Source organism: Mustelus asterias, chromosome 22 (assembly GCF_964213995.1).
Source record: "Mustelus asterias chromosome 22, sMusAst1.hap1.1, whole genome shotgun sequence".
Classification (NCBI taxonomy): Eukaryota; Metazoa; Chordata; class Chondrichthyes; order Carcharhiniformes; family Triakidae; genus Mustelus; species Mustelus asterias.
In genome coordinates, this window is record NC_135822.1 from 21,570,639 (window position 1) to 21,595,213 (window position 24,575).

General features: G+C 40.9%; 1 protein-coding gene across 4 annotated transcripts in view; it reads left to right on the plus strand.

Annotated features, from left to right (window-relative positions):
- Positions 1-1,192: 1,192 nt before the first annotated feature.
- LOC144509904 (intermediate filament family orphan 2-like) overlaps positions 1,193-24,575 on the plus strand; it is a 53,384-nt gene continuing 30,001 nt past the window's right edge. For 2 of the 4 annotated variants that reach the window (XM_078238879.1, XM_078238881.1), the window contains exon 1: positions 1,199-2,435. In XM_078238879.1, the coding sequence (XP_078095005.1) occupies positions 1,540-2,435 (896 nt within the window). In that variant the 5' untranslated portion in view covers positions 1,199-1,539. Of the gene's footprint in view, positions 2,436-24,575 lie in introns of all 4 variants that reach the window. The other 2 variants (XM_078238882.1, XM_078238880.1) reach the window with 2 other exon arrangements.

Genomic DNA, 24,575 nt, shown 5'->3' on the forward strand with positions numbered 1-24,575 from the left:
ACCACTGTGCCAGTCTCCCATTATGTTTTTTCTATGTTTATTCTCTTCCTCAACTCACTATCATCCAATTCTCGCCACTTCTTTGCTGATGATTTCATTGTAAATATGTCAAATGACATTCAACCTCCAAGCCACAGAAAGAGATATTGGGCCAGGTGACTAAAAACCCGGTCAAAGTTAGAAAAGCAAAATACATGTCGATGCTACAAATCTGAAATAAAAACATAAAATGCTGTAATACTCAGCATGTCTGGCAGCTGTGCAGACAGAGAAACAGGGCTAACATTTCAGATTGATAACCTGCGAACAGAACTGTCAAAAGTTGAAAGTGTAATAGGTTTCAAGTAGATCAAATATATGGAGGAAAGTGAAAATCGAAAGTTGTGGTGTGACAGAAAGCATTAAATGACAAATGAGTTCAGACAATCCGTATAGTGCAGAAGGCCATTCGGTCCATCGAGTCTGCACTGTCAGCAATCCCACTCAGGCCCTATCCCTGTAACCCCACGTATTTATCTGCTGATCCCACTGACATTAAGGGGCGATTTAGCATAGCCAATCCACCTAACCTATAGAATCCCGACAGTGCAGATGGAGACCATTTGGCCCATCCAGTCTGCACAGCCCACAATCCCACCCAGGCCCTATCCCCGTAACTCCACTTATTTACTATGGCCAATCAACCAAACCCGCACATGTTCGGACTGTGAGAGGAAACCGGAGCACCCGGAGGAAACCCACGAAGACACGGGGAGAACGTGCAAACTCCACACAGACAGTGACCCCAGGCCGGAATTGAACCCGGGTCCCTGGCGCTGTGAGGCAGCAGAGCTAACCACCCTCCTAGTTGATAGAATAGAGCAAAAGGGAATGGGACAATCAAAGAAACGAAAGATGTGTTCAGAAAAGGTGTGAATGGCAGAGTGATGAACCGCTGCAGTCCGAAGATAAAAACAGGGGACAAAAAAAATGCTGCAAAGGAAACAAAACGGTGCGACAGTGATTTCAGTCAGAAATTATTGAGAAGTTCGGTGAAAGATGTTTTAACGGTGGCGAGGGAATACCTCAAGGTTGCGTGGGTTCTTTCGGTAGCCTCGACATTTCAGCAACTCCCTCAACCGCTCAAGCGCGAGCGCATGCAGGTGCAGACAGCAGCCGCGCGTGACCCCGGCACGCGGGGTTGAGTCTGCGCACAGGCGAAGGCGTCCAGCCCGCGCGGCCCCGGCTCGCGGGGATGAGTCTGCGCACTCAGGCTGAGGGGGCCGAGCCGCGCGCGAGAGGTGGGGTATGTGGCCGTCCCGCCCCCCTCGCGCGCTCTGACGCTGCGGCTCTACAGTCACCCTGAAGCCGGGCGCGACGCGATTCTGTGCCGAAGAGACTGAGCAGCGCGGACGTGTTCCCTGGAGCTTCGCTCTCCCATTTTTGAGACCCAGGCGGCGTCTGGCCCAGCCCTGCCCTGTGTCCAGCTCGTCTCCTTCCCCGGGCCATGGGCACCCGCCCGCGGCCGCTTCACTGAGTCCCGAAGCCCCAGCCCTGACCATGAACCCGGCGGCGATGCCTCCGCTGCTGAGCTGCGGCCTGTCTGAGCCCAACCCCGTCACCCTGGCGCTGCGGAACGACCTGGGCTCCAACATCAGCCACCTCAAGACCCTCAACCTGCGCTTCCGCTGCTTCCTGGCCAAGGTCCATGAGCTGGAGCGGCGCAACAAGCTGCTGGAGAAGCAGCTGCAGGCGGCCCAGGGGCCGCGGCGGAGCCGGCTGGGCCGCACCCGGGCAGTGGCCACCCAGACCCGGCTGGACTACTGCTCCGGCTACAGTTACTCGGCCGGCAGCTATAGCTACACATCTGGCGCCGGCTCCAGTTACTCGACTAGCTCCGCTTACACACCCAGCTCCGGGTCCGCTTACACGCCGGGTACCGGTTTCTCCCCCAGCACCGGCTCTGGTTACACTCCCAGTGCCGGCTACACTCCCGGTACCGGCTCCAATTCAGCTTACACACCGGGTGCCGGCTACACTCCCGGTACCGGCTCCAATTCGGTTTACACTCCCGGCACCGGCTACACTCCCGGTGCCGGCTCCAATTCGGTTTACACTCCCGGTACCGGCTCTAGTTCGGTTTACACACCCGGTGTCGGTTACACACCCGGTGCCGGTTCCAGTTCGGCTTACACACCCGGTGCTGGCTCCGCTTACACCCCCGGTTCGGGCTCCCTGCCTCACCACCATTACTCGAGCCGCCTCCCCGGGACCATTTGGAGCTTCACTCACATCAGGAAGGTGGGAGGCGGCCTGGAGACGGTGCAGGGACCCGGCGTGTCTTGGACCCACCCGGACGGAGTCGGTGTTCAGATCGACACCATCACCCCCGAGCTGCGGGCCCTCTACAATGTGCTGGCCAAAGTGAAGAGGGAGCGGGATGAGTACAAGAAAAAGTGAGTGAGCGCTTTCACTGCGGAGTTTGGTGCAATATCTGAGAATGGGCAGCAGCTGGGAGACTGATAAATGAGCAGCCTGGGCTACTCTGCTCACAGTGGGCAGGATTATAATATTTCAGAGTTAAAGGGCAACTTGCTGGAAATCCACACCATTGAAGCTAATAAACAAAGATGGTTTGGGAGTGATAGCTAATCGGTGTGATGTTGCCATGTAACGGTCAAGCATTGCACATGCATGTTTTATATTAGCAGTTACAGTAGTCAGTGTCAAGACTGTTCTGAAGAATAGATCTTTTGCTAGCAATATTTTAAAAACATTAATCAAGGAAATGGCACATATATTAGAAAATTGTAACTAAGAATTGCTGACTTTGCTTCGAGGAGCCTTTACTAAGATTGGAATGTCTTAACGATGTTCATCGGGTTTATGGTTTCTATCGAGCAATAAAGAGGCCCTGGTCAAATTGAAACCCATCAACGAATCTTTCATAAAGGATTATTAAGGTCACATTGGATCATTTGATAGTCCGCAGTGTGATCACTAAGAATTGTGAATTTTGAGGTTTAGTAAATTGGTTTGCACAAGGTAGTAAAACACTGCAAGACCCATTTCTATTGAAGAGTTTGTCAAAAGATTTTTGACACACGATCTAACGAGGTCCTCGTCTTGAAGAAATGGTGATCAAGTGGAGAGCCAACATTGATGGACCTGGAAAGATCCACCAGGGGTCAGGGGAAGGTGGGCTGGAGACACTTCATTTTTCCCCACTCTACAAATAACCCAACAAGTCAGTACTGTTTCAAATGGGCAAACATGCAAGATTCTTTGAGCAAATTAAACTCGATCAGTATCCCCAAGTATGTGTGAGGACCATTAAATGTATCAGTCCTGAAATATGATACAAAATGAGCCTCGAGTTTCAAACTTTGTGTGCACACAAACTAACTGCTAGTGTTGTAATGAAAATATGACCTGTGTGGTTTCGCGGCTTTTATTTAGTTACCTAGATGGTTTATGTGTGACACCTGATGCACACAATAATTTGTTACACATTTCAAGCAAGGTTTGTTTGTAGTGTTATACGTGGCGGAATCATATTCATGATTTAGATTGTTTCTGTGCATTGTTGTGAAATGTTGATGTCGTAACAATCTTTTGCCTACCAATATAATGCAACTCCACCATTGTTTGGATGGGAGGGGACATATGAAATGTATTTCTAAATTGGAGATCAAACACGTCCTCATTTTAGATTTGATAATTGAAGGGGATGGAAGTTAACTGTAGAACACAGGTTATGAATCCAGCATTTGCTAATGCATAGTTTTAGAAACTATTGTCAACGGTTGAGATTTTGTTATTCTGCAGAACCTGAACACACTTAAAACAAACTATTTAAAGAAATCAGGAAATCTCTTAAGCTATATACATAGAGTTTATGCACTAGGCAGATAAATTCAATGAGATAACTGTGTTTCTTCCATCTAAATGCAGAAAATTAATCCAAGTATTTCTAATTTTTAGCTCTGTCAAACCTAAATTTCTGCAATTCCAAACAATTCTCTGCTCAATGGACCTGCACACCATTTTATACAATCAATTTGGATTTCAAATTCACTTATCAAACACAGTAGATTAATTTAGCAATCCAATATGATCATTGATGAAAGTAGACTTGATGAGATCACCTGAGGTTGGAATATTTTCTAGTGGTTTTGGCAACTTTAAATATCAAGGAGTGACTGAAAGAAATGTGTTGAATGTAAGAAATGTTGAACTGTTTGGGTTGGGCATTGTATTGCAGGTATTTAGAAGTCAATGGTGGGACAAATATTTTAGCTCATAAGATTTTACTTTTTTTTTGAAGATTTATTGACCTAGGACCACAGTAAATTAAGTAAACAGACCCAGCCATAGCATGTTGGCTTGTGCTAAATAGTTTAGGCTGAAAATCCAAGGGTGTAATTTTGCATGATGACTTCCTGCCTTTGGAAGGGTATTTGGCATGATTGTAAGTGAAGTACTTCATTGGATGGAAGGGCAAATCAGAGGACGAGTCCACCTGTGCCTCTTGCGTCTTCTCGCGCTTGGTTGCCAAGCAGCACTCCCAGAAACCTCCGAATAAGTCTTCTGCATGCTCTCTGGCTAGTTCAGGGAATCTAAAGAGGAAAATAAACGTTAAAAACACACATTCAGATGCTGCCAATTAAGTCGGTCCATTTTCCCTTTTTGAAACATGCCAAATTATTCTGAGGAGTTACTGATTGCCAACCGTCTTGGAATGGGAAGATCTGAAGGTGAGTTAACTCAGGTTACACTGAATTGTCGAGGTTTACTGAACCAGCACTCCACTTGTCCACCATACGTAATCGGGTATTTGTTTATCCATATGAAGAATAACTATAAAATCATGTTTGGCACATTACATCTCCAAGAAACTTATAAAATTCGAACAGGATTAGACATGGTGGATTCAGAATGTTCCTGATGGTGGGGGAGTCCAGACTAGGAGTCATAGTTTGAGGATAAGGGGGTAAACTTTTTAGGACTGAGGTGAGGAGAAATTTCTTCACCCAGAGAGTGATGAATCTGTGGAATTAAATCCCACAGAAAGTAGTTGAGGCCAAAACGTTGTAATTTCAAGAAGAAATTGGATATAGCTCTTGGGACCAAAGGGATATGGGAGGGGAAGGTGGGATCAGGATATTGAATTTGATCACCCATGATCAAAATGAATGACCAGAGCAGGCTCAAAGGGCAGAATGGCCTACTCCTGCTTCTATTTTCTATGTTAACATCTGTTTGTGTTAGCTCTCACTTGTTCCCTGCCTGTCTCTGCTTTTCAAATGTATAATGAATCCCCTTTTCAATGATGATCTGTACCCCAGTAGTCATTTGTGGGAAACCAACTGTGTTCTTATCCTGTTGTAAGATTTTTTTTGGTCCTTTGCTCTTGTATGCTTTTGTTATTGATTTAACAGCAATGTATTTTTCTTTTCAATCAGTTCTGAATTTTGAAGCTTTTAAATAATTTTCCAATAACTCCCTAATATTTTTCTACATTCCAGTGATCAGCAATCTTTTTTCATCCTAACTATAACTTTAATTTCTTACATAATGCTGGTGATTACTATACCTTTTTTGGTCTTTATTCTCCTAAAGCAATGAAATGTTCAGAGCTGCGGTCCCATTGGCATAGCTAAAATGTTTTGCATTGGTTCAATGTCACCTCTTTGCTTTTATATTCAGTACATATGAATAAATTCCAAAAACCTGTTGGCCTTTTTCAAAGAGCCTTTTTCTGACTTCTCCCACTTCCTAACTCAGTTCCTTCTGTGTGCCTTGGTTGGAAGGATGGCTGGTGGTGGAAATTCAAATTACTTTCTAAATACAACTTGTCTTTGAATCTTCATTTGTTGCAATACTGAACCTTAAAACGTATATCTTAAACCATTATTTCATGTCCGCCTTTGCTATTCCCAGTCAAACCTTGAATCTCACTGATTCTGGTCCACCACCTAGTTAAGTGTTTCTGATGCACAACTTTCTTGTCTATATATTTTGTCCAATTTATGTTTGGATATTTTCCTGTGTTTGTGACAGCATGAGAATGAAATCCATTGTCAAATTGGGAAGTGATAAATAGAGGGAGGGGGAGAAAGATTGAATCGTGAGCAGAAAAATACAAAGTATATTTTTAATTTGGAAAAAATCTTCAACAACAATTAAAACCTGGAGGAGTAAGATTCCACAAATGAACTACTTATAGTTGTTTTCACTGCCAGAGAGGTTGATTGGTAGTATTGAACACCTACCACAGTGTACCTAGACTTGAAATTATTTAACTTTCTGTGGCAGGTTCATTGAGCATCTGCCAGGCAAGTACAGGAATTTAATGTTTAAAAGTTTAAAGTTTATTTATTAGTGTCACAGGTAGGCTTACATTAACACTGCAATGAAGTTACTGTGAATTTCATGTCTCTCGATGCATTTGAATGGGAAATCAGTCGGAGAAATGCCATTTTTACAAAAAGCAGGACAGCATATCTCCGATAGTGATGTCTCAATTTCCACTTTTTAATTGTACATGTATCTTTGCTTGAGGTTGCTGTGGCATTTGCATATAAACAGTGAATGCCTTTGGCCTGATCCTTACTTTGTCAGCAATAGGTGTTGCTTTAGTCTAGTTGACTGAAGTTAGCTTAATCTACTTTTGACTGGCTGAAACAATATTTGGATGCTTAAATTAAACAACACATATGACTTCATGGCCAGTTTTGATTGTGTTTCATTCCATTTCCCCTTCCCCTTTCACAGCTCAGTTTTGATTACTTTTTAATTCATTCACCAAGGTAAAGGGCTATTTTGGAAATGCAGGTGATTAAAGAGTGTAAATTTATTGAAGAGCCTATTGAACTCCCTTTTTGCCTGCTTAATATGTTGCAAGCAGCATTGTAAATGGCTCCTATGATACTGGTAAATGGTAGTGCTATTTGTCTGTTAGTGTAGACCGCATAAGTACTGGGGACTGTCCTCGTTTTCATTGTTTTTCTCAAAATGTACTGCATATATTTGTACTGAGTTTTATCTATCCACTCTGTCAATTCCTACCTCTTATATTTTCTGTAATGGTTTGTAATGCTCCCACTTGGTATATTCAATATCATTCTTTTGTTAAAACTTATGTAGAGGTTAGCAAGAGGCTCTAGCATAGATCTCTGTACACCATAAGCCTCCTGTGCCTCATTATAAATACATAAATCACATTCTCTTTATCCAAACTTGATTTCCTGAAAAACACAATAAAGCTAATTGAATGCTATTTGCTCATTACAGATCCATGGCTGATTGCCCCTGATTAATCCATATCTTTCACAAATTTCATTCTGCATTATGAACTGTAGAAATTTACTCACAACTGAAGTATGGCTGGTGGTTGTATAATTAGATATTTTTCCCTTTTTCAACAGGGTATATATAATACTGCCAGCCTCCAATATTTTGGTCTGAACTGTGGTCAAACACATTTGAAAATTTGTGGTTAATGCTTTTCTTTCTCAAACCACCTTTAGGATTCAGATATAGATATCATCTGAATCTTATGACTTTTCCATTTTTGCTATTAATTTAATGGTGTCCTTACCTATCCCATAATGTCTCTGCCACATTCGCCAGTTACTCTTGCACAATTATTTTAATCCTTGTCAACAAATACTGACACCTTTGCACCTACTGTGCCATTTGGCTGAAGTTAAGCTATATTTCATTCCGGACCTTCCTGTAACAAAAGCTTTTGGTGATATACTGATTTTTCACTTATGGGACTTGAGTCTGATCCATAAATGGAGGGATCATGGAATCATACAGCACAACAGGAGAACATTCAGCCCATTGAGCTAAGCAACATGTCTTGTCAGCTTGCTAGCCTTACTGATCAAATATGGAGATGTTATTTTGGTTTCAAGGCAATTTTACTTTATTTCACTGTTCCTCCTGAGTGACAGATTATCAGGTTAAATGTTTCTTTTTGGTATTTATCTTCACAGTTTGTGAATGTTTGACATCTCGCTCTTGATGGGCAGCGTTTTCTATCCTGTCTGATAAATCTTTAGTTCAAATACCTGCTGCTTTGTGCTCATGGTTTGTTTATTGCTTGTTATAAATGAGCTTCACAATCCAAAAGCATGTTATAATGTAGGCTCATTATAATTGGTTATAACTGAAAATGAGCAGGAAACAAGTAAAACTTAGTGTCGATAGTTTAAATCCGATTCTATCAGTACATGGGCAGGTGTGGGAGGAAGGGGAGAATGAAAGAAGCATTGTTCATCAAATGGGCTTAACATTTAATCTGGCAAATGTGACTTCAGGTTTAATATCTCATCTCAACAATACGACAGGACACTATCTTTGATGTGACGCTTACTCAATGGTGTGCCAGAGAGTTTGGCCCAGTGCTGCTCTGGGGCTTGAAATTTTTGCTGCACGGAGAAAATGCAACCAGCTGATTCGCGCTGACAATCTGACACCCACAGATGAACTGGGAATAAAGTGAAGCTAACAGAGTTGAAACCAAAATAAGATTTCCATATTTGAGTGAAACAAGTGAACTAACGCCAGGCACTCTAATGTAACAAGGCTGTGTCCTCAGCCCACTACTATACTCCACTGTGTGGCCACATTCCCCTCCAACTTGATTTTAAAGTTTGCTGATGACACCACTGTAGTGGGTTGGATCTCCAACAATGACGAGATAGAATACAGGAATGAGGTGGTGAACTGGTGCGACGACAATAATCTCTCCCTCAATGTCGAAAAAACAAAGGAGATTGTCATCGACTTCAGGAAGCGTAGTGGAGAACGTGTCCCTGTCTACATCAACGGGTACGAAGTAGAAATGGTTGAAAGCTTCAAGGTTTTAGGTGTCCAGATCACTAACAACCTGTCCTGGTCTCTTTCACTCTCACTCTCATTCTCTCTCTCTCTCTTCCCCCCCCCCCCCCCCCCACCCTTGCCGACACTATAGTTAAGAAAGCCCACCTACTTTTTCAGAAGACTATGGAAATTTGGCATGTCAGCTGCGACTCTCTCCAACTTTTACAGATTCACCATAAAAAGCATTCTTTCTGGTTATATCACAGCTTGATACAGCTCCTGCTCTGTCCAAGACCGCAAGAAGCTACAAAAGGTCGTGAACATGGCCCAATCCATCACGCAAATCAGCCTCCCATCCATTGACTGTCTACACTTCCCGCTGCCTTGGCAAAGCAGCCAGCATAATTAAGGACCCCACGCACCCCGGACATTCTCTCTTCCACCTTCTTCCGTCGGGAAAAAGATACAAAAGTCTGAGGTCACGTACCAACTGAAACAAGAACAGCTTCTTCCCTGCTGCCATCAGACTTTTGAATGGGCCTACCTTGCATTAAGTTGATCTTTTTCTACACTCTGGCTATGACTACATTCTGCGCACTCTCATTTTCTTCTCTATGAAAAGTATGCCTTGTCTGTATAGTGGCAAGAAACAGTACTTTTTACTGTATACTAATACATGTGACAAATCAAATTTGCTCCATCGTTTCTTGGAAGTGGTGTGATTTTTTGAAATGCCCTTCTTCTGATTTTGGGAGAAATTTATGAAAATAAGTATGCACGCTGCTACGAGAAACCTAGTATAATAGGGCAGTAATCTCTCCAGGAACATATGCACATGAGCACAGATTTTGGCAGTCTTGTTCAGTCAGTTTTGAAATGATGGCCTTAAACTGAAGATACAGATTTTGATGCTGATATTGTGAACTGGCATTATCATGTTTACCATCCAGGCTTGACATCACCCTCCATTCGGGGAAAGCAGATCTCTATATTGGAGTACTTGTCACCATTGCGCACATATTTATTTTAGTGCCACACTAACAGGTCTGTTGACGTTTTTGAGAGGATTAAAAATTAGTTTTAAAAAGTTAATTCTTTCTCTTTTGGCTTTTACTGTGACGGGTGGAGTCGCCACAATACTGGCTGATCATTTTGGATTGGGAGGTGGTTTTACAGCCAGATGATGCCCCCCTTCTGCTAACTTCCCCATTTATCCAGACTGAGGATCAGCACTAATGCAGCTTAAGAAAATTCTTTTAAATCACTACTCTGCTTGTACTGTCAACTTACTAGCTTTTCACTGACTCAATGAAAAATGCCTACTACAATTGACCTCTAATATTTTCTCAATTAGGCTTTTTTGTTTGGTTGTCCCAGTTTTTAATTTTGCTGTACAAATGTCAATGGTGTGGTTGTGTTTCACCAGGCTTGGAGCTCTTGTCAACCTTTCATTTATCTGAACTGCAAGTTCTTTTGAACTGAGAGCTTGTTTACAAAGAGACTCAGTTGTAGTCGGGTGCTTCAGAAATTGAATAGTACATTGCAGTTCTTTCTGATCCGAATACTAATGATTGGTGTTATGTTTTGGAGTCTGTAATTTGTTACTCGAGATACTTTTGTCTCCCGTGTTTCAGAGTAATCTTGTGTTTGGCTCTGCTAAGTTCACTGAAAGGAGTGTATTTTCATTTGCCATTTATGGGATAAACCGAAAAGCTGCTTTCAATTTATTTTGCCATCTTACTCTTTGGAAGGCTAGAAATAATGTAGTAAGCTTTCACTAAATCTTTAACTGGCAGATTTATTATGCTGTAAAAGCATCCAAATTGTATAATACCACATATATTTACAGTAATCTCCTCAATGTCATTGATATTTTTATTGTTTAAAATTCCAACTTCCTCTAATTGTATCTGGGGAATTGTTTTATACCAAGGTATATTGGGCAGCATGATGATACAGTGGTTAGCACTGCTGCCTCTCAACGCCAGGGACTCGGGTTCAATTCCGGCCTTGGGTCACCGTCTGTGTGGAGTCTGCACATTCTCTCCCTTTGTCTGCATGGATTTCCTCCGGGTGTTCCAGCTTCTCCCACGCTTCAAAAGATGTGGGCGTTAGGTTGATTGGTCATGCTAAATTGACCCTTAGTGTCAGGGCAATTAGCAGGGTAAATAGGTGAGGTTAGGGAGGGTGGGACCTGGGTGGGATTGTTGGTGCGGGCTTGATGGGCCAGATGACCTCCTTCTGCACTGTAGGGATTCTGTGATTCTAAGGCTATGTCTGTTATGTGGACACGGTGTTATATTAAACACCTTGGTTTCCAGGGCTCTCTTTGCATTTGCAGGATTTGATTCCCGATCCCAAACTCAAGATTTATCTGAAATACATGTCTTATAATTTTTGTAATGCATGGAAGGTAATCCTAATTGTAGACAGGATAAAATGGCCTTGGGAATTAAAAGGATGGTTTACGTCGATGGGTACAAGAACAATGGGCAAATGAGGCTGCAACCAGTTGTCGAAATTGTAGATTATTCAGAAAAATAATAGCAAAAGTTTCTCCAATTAGGAGTCACTTCCAGACACACAGTAAGATTTTTAAAATGCTATTCATCATCTTTCCTTTATGACGCTGGCAAGTTTTGAATAAGTGTTGCTGCAGTTTAATAGTTGATAATTTTATATTCTAAGAAATGGCAGTGATAAGTTTGGGATAAATGAATTACAAAAAATGAGCCAATGCCCTGGTTAAGTGAAATTTAATACTGGTGTGAAGTGTTGGGTGAAAAATGAGTGACCGAAATGATGTCTTAACGCTGTATTCGGTAGTGAGATCAAATTATCTCTTGCATCCGGCAGAAGAATGTAGAACAAATAGCTGTCTGTTAGAAAGTTGCTTAACTATTAAGGAGATCTGTGGGTTTACATGTGGCTCCTTTAAACCTGAACGAAGAATTTTAAACAGTTCGCACTGTTATATCTAGCAGCATAGATCTCGCATTTCATACATGTGTAATGATTTGATTTATTGTCACATTTATTTGTATACAGTGAAAAGTATTGTTTCTTGCGCGCTATACAGACAGCATACCTTATGTAAGGAAGGAAAGAGTGCAGAATATAGTGTTACAATCATAGCTAGAGCATAGAGAAAGATCAACTTAATGCATCGTAAGCCCATTCAAAAGTCTGATGTCAGCAAGAAAGAAGCTGTTTTTGAATAGGTTGGTACGTGATCTCATACTTTTGTATCTTTTTCCTGGTGGAAGAGAGAACGTCTGAGGTGCGTGGGTTCTTGATTATGCTGGCTGCTTTTCCGAGGCAGCGGGAAATGTAGACAGTGTCAGTGGATAGGAGGCTGGTTTGAGTGATGGACTGGGCTTCGTTCATGACCCTTTGTAGTTTCTTGCGGTCTTGGGCAGAGCAGGAGCCACACCAAGCTGTGACATAACCGGAAAGAATGCTTTCTACGGTGCATCTGTAGAAGTTGGTGAGAGTTGTAGCGGACATGCCAAATTTCCTTCATCTCCTGAGAAAGGAATGTGACTGAAGGTAGAAATAACTTATTGTCAAACATATCATGGCATTCATAACATAATCACATTACATAATACATGTAGGAAAGTAGAAATGTAAAATTTATATTGCATATCACCCCCCCCCCCCCCCCCCCCCAAAGGTGGTGTATGGTCGAATATTTAGGACTTTGAAATTGATGGACTTTTAAGTATCAGGGGAAATGGAGCGACGGCGGGGTAAACGGAGTTGAGTCGGCATGATCAATTTGAATGACAGAACAGGATTGAATGGCCTCCTTCTGTTCCAGTTATCCAAGCTGCACTCTGGCCTTGGATAGTACTGTTCCTCTTCAGTCAAAAGGTTGAGAGTTTAAGCCATTCCAAAGACTTGAACAAATAATTCAGGCTGACACTTTGTGTAGTCATGATGTGGAGATGCCGGCGTTGGACTGGGGTAAACACAGTAAGAAGTTTAACAACACCAGGTTAAAGTCCAACAGGTCTATTTGGTAGCAAAAGCCACACAAGCTTTCGGAGCTCCAACCCCCTTCTTCAGGTGAGTGGGAATTCTGTTCACAAACAGGGCATATAAAGACACAGACTCAATTTACATGAATAATGGTTGGAATGCGAATACTTACAGCTAATCAAGTCTTTAAGATACAAACAACGTGAGTGGAGAGAGCATCAAGACAGGCTAAAAAGATGTGTATTGTCTCCAGACAAGACAGCCATCAATACACATCTTTTTAGCCTGTCTTGATGCTCTCTCCACTCACGTTGTTTGTATCTTAAAGACTTGATTAGCTGTAAGTATTCGCATTCCAACCATTATTCATGTAAATTGAGTCTGTCTTTATATGCCCTGTTTGTGAACAGAATTCCCACTCACCTGAAGAACGGGCTTGGAGCTCCGAAAGCTTGTGTGGCTTTTGCTACCAAATAAACCTGTTGGACTTTAACCTGGTGTTGTTAAACTTCTTACTTTGTGTAGTACCAAGGGAGTGCTACACTGTCTGTGGTACTATCTTTCTGGGTGAGATAGAATCATAGAATCCCTACAGTGCAGATGTTAAACCAAGGCACAATCCAACCTCTCAGATGAATGTTCCCATTGCATCATTTGAGAAAGAGCAGGGGAGTTCTTTGTCCTGGCCAACATGATCAAAAACAGATTATCTAGCAATTTATGTCATTGCTGTTTGTGGTACCATGCTGTGTGCAAATCAACTGCCTGCATTGTAGGAGCACTTAATTGCATCTGAAGCACTTTGTTTGTTCTAAGATAGTGGAAACTTTTAAATAAACGCAAGTTGTTTCAAGTTTGTTTGCACTTCAAATGTGCCAGAAGCTTAGTGGTTACTGGGAGGAGGTCATGACTGTAATTCAGTGTTTTTTCAGGATGATGTTTTATGATTCCGCTGCATTCTAATTTTTTTAGGCAAGTTGCAACACCAAAACGCCAAGGTGTGTCTCAAAACACATCAAAGTTGACTTGGCGATGAAAACATTTTGTCATTTATTCTGAGAATTTGCATGTTTGTCTACACATAATTAAATGATGTTGTGGGTTGGGTAGGATAGGGCTAGGGTGAGGCTACTATGAGTAATACATTTTTGATATTGTGAACTTGAAGGTTTGCTCTAATCTAGGGTTTCACCATTTTTTAATTCTTGGAAAAAGAACTAATGGCACACGCCAGGGTGACTGCGAGCTAGTCTAGAAGAGACTGTTTACATATGTACAAAGAGCGTGCACAACCTTTTGAATAAATCCACTTCAGGGTTTCGTGTTGACCAAGCTCTCTTTGGGATTCAAGTTATCTCCAGAATGACCTTCCTACGATAGACGATTTTAACCTGTCAATCTTAGGTTGTACTCTCTGCTCACCTGCAATGTAATTGGGGAAATGGGGATTATCTTTTTAGGATGAAAGCTTGCAAATAAATTAGACCTGTACGGTATCTTGAGAAAATAGTCATTTATTGACTTCATATAGTTAACAATGTATTTTAAGTGTGCACTGGTTGTTGAGATGGAGCTAAATATGCCAGCCTTTCTTGCTATGCTAACAAATCTTACAAATGCAAAGAGATAAATGAACAATTAAATTGTTACCATTGGATTTTTTTCTCTGATATGTTAGCCAGAGCGCACAACTTTGAGAGTAGCATGCGAGTTTTAATATTTACTCTTGAAGGGCAGAGAAAGTGAGAGCTGAACAGTGTGTTCTATATTACAGTTGTTCGCAAAATCTGACTAATGTTTAATGAGCACCTTTTTCTTGTTTGCAAGCCTTGTGGTGTGTTGTAGGGGTGTATCATCAAAACCACAGTTCTCTCACCAACTGATTTGTGGTATTGCGTCTTTGTTGGAATAAAGAGATGATTATACAAGGTTGGAATTTAATGATGCAACAGCTGAATGAAAAAGAGGTGGTTTATGTACTTTGGATCTACTAAGCCTTACCCATCTGTCTGTTCAAGAATTATTCAAGAATTTAATCAAATCACAGGTAATGCATATTGGGGAAAGCGTTGTGGTTTTGAGTTGTCTTCCAAAAGAACATGAACAATGCTAATTATCTAAAAACCAAGTTCACCTTGTGTTCTCTCCTTTTTATTTTCTCCCCACCACCCAGAGAAACCTGATGAGCAAATGAGAGCAGCTCATATAAAATGTCTCCGTTGCCTTCGTCTGGATTATACAAGTACAGTGTCCCAAATCTGGCTATTTAAAAACCAGTGATGTCCAAAGACTGCTTGTTTTTTAAGCTGTTTTGCATTAATTTTTATGTAAAATAACTTACCGGCTTGTTGGGCTACATGCTGCATTGGCATACTGGTGCACCAACTAGTTAATGCCTTCACATAAGTCTTTTCCCTCATTCAGTGGCCTGAACAATCCTTGAGCTGGCTCGAATAGCCAGAGACTAGCAAAATCCGAAATCTAACACTGACTTAGTTCCTAGTTTAGTGGTTTTGAGATTACCGTATTACCATAGCTAATGGAAATTCAGTGAAATCGCAGCTGTGTAGTTGCTTTGTTAGACTGGGAGGCTGCAGGAATACTGTTAAAGTCAACAGGCTATGTATCATTGTAGAAATATAAACATAATTTTCAAAAACTTTCTGAATTTTAAATTAATTTGATTAACTGTTTTGTTCCCTGAATTTTGCACGAGTCAGCTTAAGTACATTGCGTTTGGGTGGTTTTGCAAATTACATGGGGAAGCAGTAGTTTTGTTTTGCTATTACCTTGGCAAATAGGTTATGTTGTTTTTTTTCTAATTGTCTTGGGACTGTTTGTTTCTTGAATATTGGTGGATTATAATACTGTTGCTAAGCTTTCAGTGGAGTGAACTTTTCCACTCGTCTGCAAAAATGTCCTTTTGACAAGTACAGACTTACCCAATTAAATTGAGATTGTAGCATGTCATAAATGGAATCCTGCATTAAGCTACACTAAGTAAATTTGAATGACGCTTGGAACAGAGTCAGCCACGCCTGATTAGGTGTGGTGGGATCCACCACACCCAAACTGATCAGGTTTCTGGCACAGCATGAGGACAAGACTGTCGGTGAATTTCAAACCTTCACACTCGTAATCTTTTCCAAAATTTCCACACCACTTTTGCTGAAGTTATGGCAGCAGGGTAGATAAACCCGTGCAGAGATTCAGCCCTAATTTTTACCCATACCTTGAATTTCTTAGCAGAAAGCAGACCTGTATTTTGTGCATTTACACTGTGCGCATTTTAGTCAGCTTCAGCTTCTATTGAAGTGTTTCAGTTTGTGTTCTCTGGGAATGGTTTCAATGTAAACGACGTGGAAAATTGAAGTTGAGACCATATACAAAACAAGGCTCACAGAGATGGTGTTTTTCATCAGCCTATTTTGAATAGTTTTATCTTAAGAAAAACAGGTTGACCTTTGAAAGTTTCTCAGACTAGCATTTACCTGTGTTTTGGTCTAGAGGTGTCACATTCTGCTTGGGGACAATTGTGAAAGAGGGAGTGGAGAGAGAGGCAGAGGCAAGTGTACAGAAATAAATACCTACACAGATTTCTTGAAAAAGGGTGACCAAGCTAACCCAGATAATTACAGGCCAGTTTCACATCTGTAGTTGAAAATATTTTGCAGTTGTCAATTGCTGATTAAATTATTAAATATATGAAGAGGAGATTGTTAGAAACAACCAGTGAAGATCTCGGAAAGGAGGACTGTGCTTGACAAACCTGATCCAAGTTCTTTGAGGAGGCAAGGATGTCATGGATGGAGAAAAGCAATGGTTGTGGTGTACACGGATTTACCTTGAAAGCTTTCCATGAGGTTCCACACCAGAAACTATTGGAGAATACTAAGGGGTACATAACTTGTTGGCTGCAAGTTGAATTTAAAAACTGCTTAGAAACTGGGAAACAGTCGGAATGAAGGATAGTTTCTCTGTGGTTGGGAATGTTGTAGTATCCCATAGGTTTTGTTTCTGTTCACCATGTATAACATATCAGTGATTTTGATATGAGACGAGAAAGTTTGGTGTCCATATTTGAGGTCCATTCTAAAAAGGTAAGCATAGTAAATAGTACAAGATCAAAGGAAGCTGCAGTGGAATTTTGCTACATAGGTGGCATGGTCAACAAAAGTGGCAGGTGGAAATCAATATGCAGTAAATGTGAAGTAGTACATTTCCCATTATAAAAGAAAAAACTACTTCGGGGGAAAGCTGGGTGATGTGGAAGATCCAAGGAATTTGAGAGCACCTCTTGTTCTGCCAAACCATAGATTCCCCCTTAACATACGAGCAAGGCCCCTTCATTCGGCCCCTTCAGCCTACTCGACCATTCAATAAGATCATGACTAACCTGATAGTAACCACAAATCTGCATCTTGCTTACCCTGATTAACCTATCACCTCCTTGCTTGCTAATAACCTATCCAGCTCTGCCTTAAAAATATTCAAAGACTTTGTTTCCACACCTTGTCAGGAAGAGTTCCAAAGACTCAAAAAAAAATGTTTCACTTCATCACTGGCGGCACAGTGGTTAGCACTGCTGCTTCACAGCTCCAAGGATCTGGGTTCGATTCCCGGCTTGGGTCACCGTCTGTGTGGAGTTTGCACATTCTCCTCGTGTCTGCGTGGGTTTCCTCCGGGTGCTGCAGTTTCCTCCCACAGTCCAAAGATGTGCGGGTTAGATTGATTGGCCATGCTAAAATTGTCCCTTAGTGTCCTGAGATGTGTAGATTCGAGGGATTAGCGGGTAAAATATGTAGGGATATGGGGGTAGGGCCTGGGTGGGATTGTGGTCGGTGCAGACTCGATGGGCCAAATGGCCTCTTTCTGCACTGAAGGGTTTCTATGATTCTAAATGGGCAGCCCCTTATTTTTAAACAATGACCCTTAGTTCCAACTTCTTCCACAAGAGGAAACATTTTCTCCACATCCTGTCAGGACCCTTCAGGATCTTGTATGTTTCAATCAAGACACCTCTTACTCTTCTCAACAATCTGCTTCCAGCAGATACAAGCCTAGCATGTGCAATGTTTCTGCATAAGACAACCCATCCATTCCAGGTAATAGTCTGGTAAACCTTCTCTGAACTGCTTCCAATATATTTACATCCTTAAATAAGGTGACCAATAGTCCAGATGTGGTCTCATTAGTGCTCTGTGTAACTGAAGCATAACCTCCCTTCATAGTTTTCCAAACTCATTATTCTCCAGCACAGTTATATTGGACCATGCTAGCTGCTTCACCCCAATCCCAGACTATCAAGCAATAAAGTCATTCCCTCAAGATTACCAAAAACCCAGGTTAACTCCCAGTGCACTTAAAATCCACCCTAACTCACCAAGGCTGGAATTTCCCCTGAGATATCATTGGGACATGTCACCCAAAGTTCACATCCTATATTTTTTGATGTGATAATTAAAATTTCAAGCCATTTGTGCACATTACATACGTATTTCTAAAGATATGCTACCTTGGAAACTTTCCAATTTTTAACATGACTCATGCACTGCAGTAAAAATACATTGAAAAAAATATGATCTCGTTGCTCAAAAAAAGCAATAAAACAAAAATGATTTTTTTCTTGCTACTCCTGAAATTATGGGTGTAATTTTACAACTATTTTGAACACATACAGTTGCAGGAATTTTTTTGTGCACAGCTCTTATTGCCACCTCTCCATGGCAACCAAATGTGTTCAGATTTAGGAACCAATAGGTAGTGTAGTATAATTATGAACAAAACAAATGCCCAAGTTTCCATTTTTTATCGCTGGGTATTTAAATCCCAATTACTTGTGTCAAATAAGCAGAAATCTCCACCCCCAGGGTGTCCACCGACAACCAGCATACTGTTGTTGCTTTAAATGGCAATTTCAAAAAGGGTAAGGGATTAAAGTTAGTATATAGTAAAAGATCTAATACTCAAGACATTCACAAGACACCACATTTTTTGCATAAAATTCCAGGATACTTGTTATAAAATGGGACTTTATTGGTAAGTCACCTGGTCCAGATGGAATGCACACTAGGTTGCTGAAAGAAGTAGAGATAGGAATAGCTGAGGCATTGATCATAACCTTTCAATCACCATTGGATACAGAATTAGTGCCACAATATGAAAGTTGTTAATGTTATGCCACTATTCAAGGAAGGGGAAAGGGATTAACTATGAAACTGCAAACCAGTCAGCCTAACATGGGTGGTAGGGAAATTATTGGAAACATTATCAGGGATAAAATGAACTTTTTTTTTGGAAAGGCCGTAGTTTATTGAAAAGACCCTACATGGATTTCTTACTGTTCGGGTAACTTGATGGAATTAATTGAGGTAACAAGGTTGACTATGGTTGTGCAATAGACGTTATATGATACTCTGAAGGCATTCCTATGAAGTGCCCATGGGACATTTATTAAGAAGATTGAAGCCCATGGAACTGAGGGGATTGTGACAGATTTGGCCCAGTGACTGGATGCAGTGAATGGTGACGGATAAGTGTTTTTCAGCCTAGGAGGTGGTTTGCAATGGTGGTCCCCAAGAGTTTGTTTTAAGTTGATTGCTCTTTTCAAATGTAATAAACGATTTACATTCAGGGAGCAGCACTATAAAGTTTGCAAATGATATAAAACTTGGCAACTTAATATATAGTAATGAGGATATTTGTAGGTTTTAGGATGAACTGAGCAGAAGCATGGCAAATGAGGCTCAATACAAAGAGGTGAGAAGTGATACACTTTGGGAAGACAATTATGGAAAGACAGCATATAATGGTAATATTCTGAAATGTAGGGAGCAGAGGCATCTTGGTGTCTATATAGCACATCCAGGGAATGTTGATAAGGTGTTTTTAAAAAAAATCTTATAGGTCACTTGGGTTTCTAAATAATCAGAGCTTGTTGATTTAAAATCATTGGCAAAAGATCCAGAAAAGGAGGGAAGAATTTTTTTTTACTCTTTTATAGTTGTCAGGATCTGGACTCTCTACCTAAGTGACGTGCAATTTGATTCCATAAGTAATTTTAAAAGGGAGTTGGTCAGGTATTTGAAAATGTGGAACTTGCAGAGCAATGGGCAACTGTTTGGGGTGATGGGACAAAATGCAATTGCACTTTCAAAGCGCTGGCAGAGTGCCCACCTCCAGTGCTGTTACATTCTATAATTTATTCTGATAATGAATCAGAGGTCTGGATGTATTGCATAACATCCCTGTTATAAAACAGTAAATCTTCATGCTCACTGTGAATATTGCCACTGGGGAAATAGCTAGTTAACATCATAAAAACATTATATTTTGATACAAGCATATCTGTGAGTTGAAAGGAAATGTGTATGTAATAATTAAAAATATAGAAATTTAAAACATAACCTAAATCTCTTCGAACATTAAATATGGGATTTTCAATGTCCACAGCCTCTAAATTGGCCTGGGTTATGATTTGCAATCAGAATACAAAGTAAAAGTTGGATTTGTGCAGGTATAGGTCGAACAATAATTACTCTTTGTAAGCTCATGGGAAATGTCGCCTTCTAGGAGCAGAATAATGCATTATACATTTCTACCCTGATGGACAAATTGTATCAACCAACTAACCGATCATAGTAGGATATCCTTAATATCTCAAACAGAGTACCATCAGGATTCTCTGCAGGAAAGTATTCTCTGACCATATACAATAATGTCAAAGCTAAAATTAGAATGAATTATTTTTGTATGTTTTAGTGAGTTATTTACTTTCTAAATTTGTGTTTTATCAAGCAAAATGTAGACTACAATATAAATATAAATTCTGGCACATTCTCATTGCCATTAAAGGTAAACAGCTTGTGTGATGTTGCTCTGAGGTCACAGGTGTGAGGACATGCATTTGATTTTTCTTTCTTCCCTCCTTTGGACAAGCCTTTTTGGGTGTTACTCAGTGGAGAAATATTTGTATTGGTAGCACTTCCTTCTGAATCAGAAGGCTGAGAGTTCAAGGCCACTCCAAGAATTTAGTACATGCGCTAGGCTGACTTTTAATTGCAGTTCTGAGGGAGTGCTGCTTTCTGTTAGCTGAGCAGTGAGTCCCATTTGCTTCATCAGGTGGAAGTAAAAGATGCCAAGACACTTCTGGAATAGCGGGCAAGTTCTCCTGGTGTTCTAGGAAACATTTATTGCTCCTTGCCAAGTGCAAATTGGCTGCCATGTTTTCTTATATTCCAATAGTAACTGTGCATAAAAAGTACTTTGCCCACAATCAGGCACTTTAGCTATCTTGAGGTTGTGAAAGACATCTACAATGGAAGTTATATGTATTTATGTTCCCCAATTTCCTGTTTCATTGAATGGACAGTTTAGAGTGGACCTGATTCAACTGCACACCGTCAATTATGGAAAGTGTATTGAGCTTGAGAGCTATTGGAGGTTAGTAATTTTATTGCTGTCGCTGAATGTCCCTCGATTCATGGTTGACATCTACTCGGGTTCATAAATTTCTACGAGGTAAGCAGGTCCTGAAACTAGGATTTGATTCTTATTCTTTCCTCCTTTGCCACTGCTCTGCCTCATTATTAAGAAATTATGACTCAAAGCATGATGCAGCCTGATTGTCAAGTTGTTGCCATTCTGAATGATTAGTGGTCAGCTCCTCCCAGTCATTAATATCAAAGATGCCATGCTTTAAGAAGAGTTTCAGAGTGTCTTTGAAAGCAGGACCTGGCTAGGGAGGATTTTTTTGGCTATCCAGACATGATGCCCACCCATTGAATTTGATTTTGTGGGAGTTTTGCCATTTGTGTGGAGCTGGCTTCAAGAAGGACACAAGTTTTTGTTCCACAGTCCCTCCATTGTGTCTGGAGGATGAGGCAGAGGCATTACTGATGGGCTTTCTCTAAAATTCTCAAGTGTAGCTGATGCACAATCCAGGCCTTGTTGCAGTACATGAGTCAAATGCCTTGGTCAGGTTGACAAATGCAATGAAGAGTTTGTGGTTTTGTTCTCGACAATTTTCTTAGATTTGTGGCAATGAAGACCATGTTGGGGTTCCTCTGGAAGGTCATATTGCCTCTGGGAGGATTTCTTCAGCCACAAGAAATAGGCCATTCGGGGGAATTGTGTGTCAGCATTTTCCCTGCTATGGACCAGAGGGGAATACCTCAATAGTTTTCACAGCATTATTTATTTCTTTGTATATAGTTTTATATTGTGATTTTCTCTTCACATTGTGAATATGAGAGAAGAGTTAATGTATTATTTTCTTCTACCATGGTCGGTGCATTTCCGATTTTTCTTGTGCCGTGTACTGTTTTCCTAGAGCTTGGCTGATCAGCCAGTGATGTAGAGAAAAATAATCCTTTGTATTGTTTTGAGTTTATTTTGTCCTACTTAAAATGCACTGTTAGATATAATATTGGAAAGGTCCTTTGCTCATTTCTCCATGCCGCTGCACTTCATTGTTCATTTGCTCAAGGGCCTTCCATTTTCAGCTTTAATGAGAAATGAGCAATGTGACTAGGAAAAGAATATGAGTTGGTTTCCTGTTCACTTCCTGTTAGCTTAAAAGAAAACACAAGTCCTCTTTCTGAAGGATTCTCTGCGTATAAATAGTCGTTGTCCCTGGAGGCTCCAGCTGTTCTATCAACATCTTGAAAATTTGCTGGTTCCACTACCATTGGTCATGGAACCCTTGCCTGGGGTGTCTTGCAAAAGGGCAAGGACAACCATCCCTTGAGGTGACCCTCTTAGCCCATTGCTTATACCTTTTGGTTAGCCTCACAATAATGCACAATAGAAGGCCCTACAAACAAGATCAAGCGGTTTGGTCTTTTTTAATGCTTAGTTCAGACCAGCCTCTTCCTCTCTTCCTCTCTCCAGTGCAGCATTTATGTTTGCTTCACCAGGATTTCCCAACCATATCAATAATTAAGTAGAACTGGCCTTGCTATTTATATCATAGGCTCATTCATTTTGAGAAGAGCAACTTGGATCTAAATTGAATAGATTTCTGAAGAGAACCTTGAGCAAATCAATTAGTGTAAAAGCTTATTCTATGCCAAAGACAGACAACTGTCCCAGTTTTCTGACAGTTATTTTGGTGATATTTATCCAAATTTAGTGGATTGAATGGATTGAGAACAGTCTGAATGTAAATGCATTGCACAGGTAATAAACGGATTTTTTTATTCTAGCGTATTTCAAGAGTTGACTTAAAAGAAGGCTCTCCAGTCTGATTCTAAATCTTAATCCCTCTGTCCCGTAGTTTTGAACCAAAGGTATTAAAATATTAGCAGCAGTCGAGCAAGATTCGAGGCTGGCCTGGAGCACTTTTAGTAGCATGGGGAACAGAACAGGTTGCAATTTAGTCCATGTAAAGTCATGTTTAACTATTTTTCTTTTGTCAATTATGTTATACTTGTGTTAATTTTTCACTAAATATAATTAATAATCGGTACACAAATAGATTATTCAAGCATTGAGCAAGACATTTGAAACAGAAGATTGCACAAACTCTTCGCTGTAATGCAAATAGAATTCATATATCCTTAGACAAACTGGCTTGTTGAGTTATTTTCAAATTTGTCCTTGGGATTGCTGGCAAGGTCAACACTTATTGCCCTTGAGGATGAATTATATAAAAAAAGAGAAATGCATTCATGTGAATACAGAAATAAGATTTTTAGGAAGGGGTTTTGCTGAGCGCGTTGAGCACTTTTGGTATAGAAACATAGAAAATAAGAACAGGAGCCATTCAGCCCTTCGAGCCTGCTTCTCCATTCATTATGATCACGGCTGATCATCCAATTCACTAACCTGTTCCCGCTTTTCCCCCCCATATCCTTTGATCCCTTTAGCCTCAAGAGCTATGTCTAACTCCTTCTTGAAAACACACAACATTTTGGCTTTAGCTGTTTTTATAGTAGAGAATTCCACAGGCTCCCCACTCTGGGTAAGAAATTTCTCCTCATCTCAGTCCGAAATAGTCTTCCCAATATCCTCAGACTGTGACCCCTGGCCATCGGGAACATGCTTTCTGCATCTACCCTGCATCTACCCAGAAAGAGAAATTAAAACTTTTTAAAAATTAATAGATACTTGGTCACTATGAGATGGCCCCCTCATTCTTCTAAATGCCAACAAGTATCCTAACCAACTCAATCTCTCCATGTACGTCAGTCCTGCCATCCCAGGAATCAGTCTAGTAAACCATCACTGCACTCCCTCCAAAAATATCCTTCCTCAGATAAGGGGACCAAAACTGCATACTCTTTTCCAGGTGTGGTCTCACCAAGGCCCTGTATAAATGCAGCAAGACATCCCTGCTACTGTACTTGAATCCTCTTGGTATGAAAGCAAACATACCATTTGTCATCTTCACCACCTGCTGCATCTGCGTGCTTTCAGCAACTGGTGTACAAGGACACCCAAGTCTCATTGCACATTCTCCTCCTCCTCTCCCCCACCCCCCCCTCAATTTATAGACATTCAGATAATCTGCCTTCCTGTTTTTGTTATCTAATTGGATAACCTCACATTATCCATATTATATCTGCCATGCATTTGCCCCCTCATTCAACTTGTCTAAATCATATTGAAGCATCTCTACATCTTCCTTATAACTCACCATCCCACCCAGCTTTGTGTTATCTGCAAATTTGGAGGTATTACATTTAGTTCCCTCATCTAAATCATGAACTTACTTTGCGAATAGCTGGGGTCCTAACATTGATCCCTGCGGTACCCCACTAGTCACTGCCTGCCAT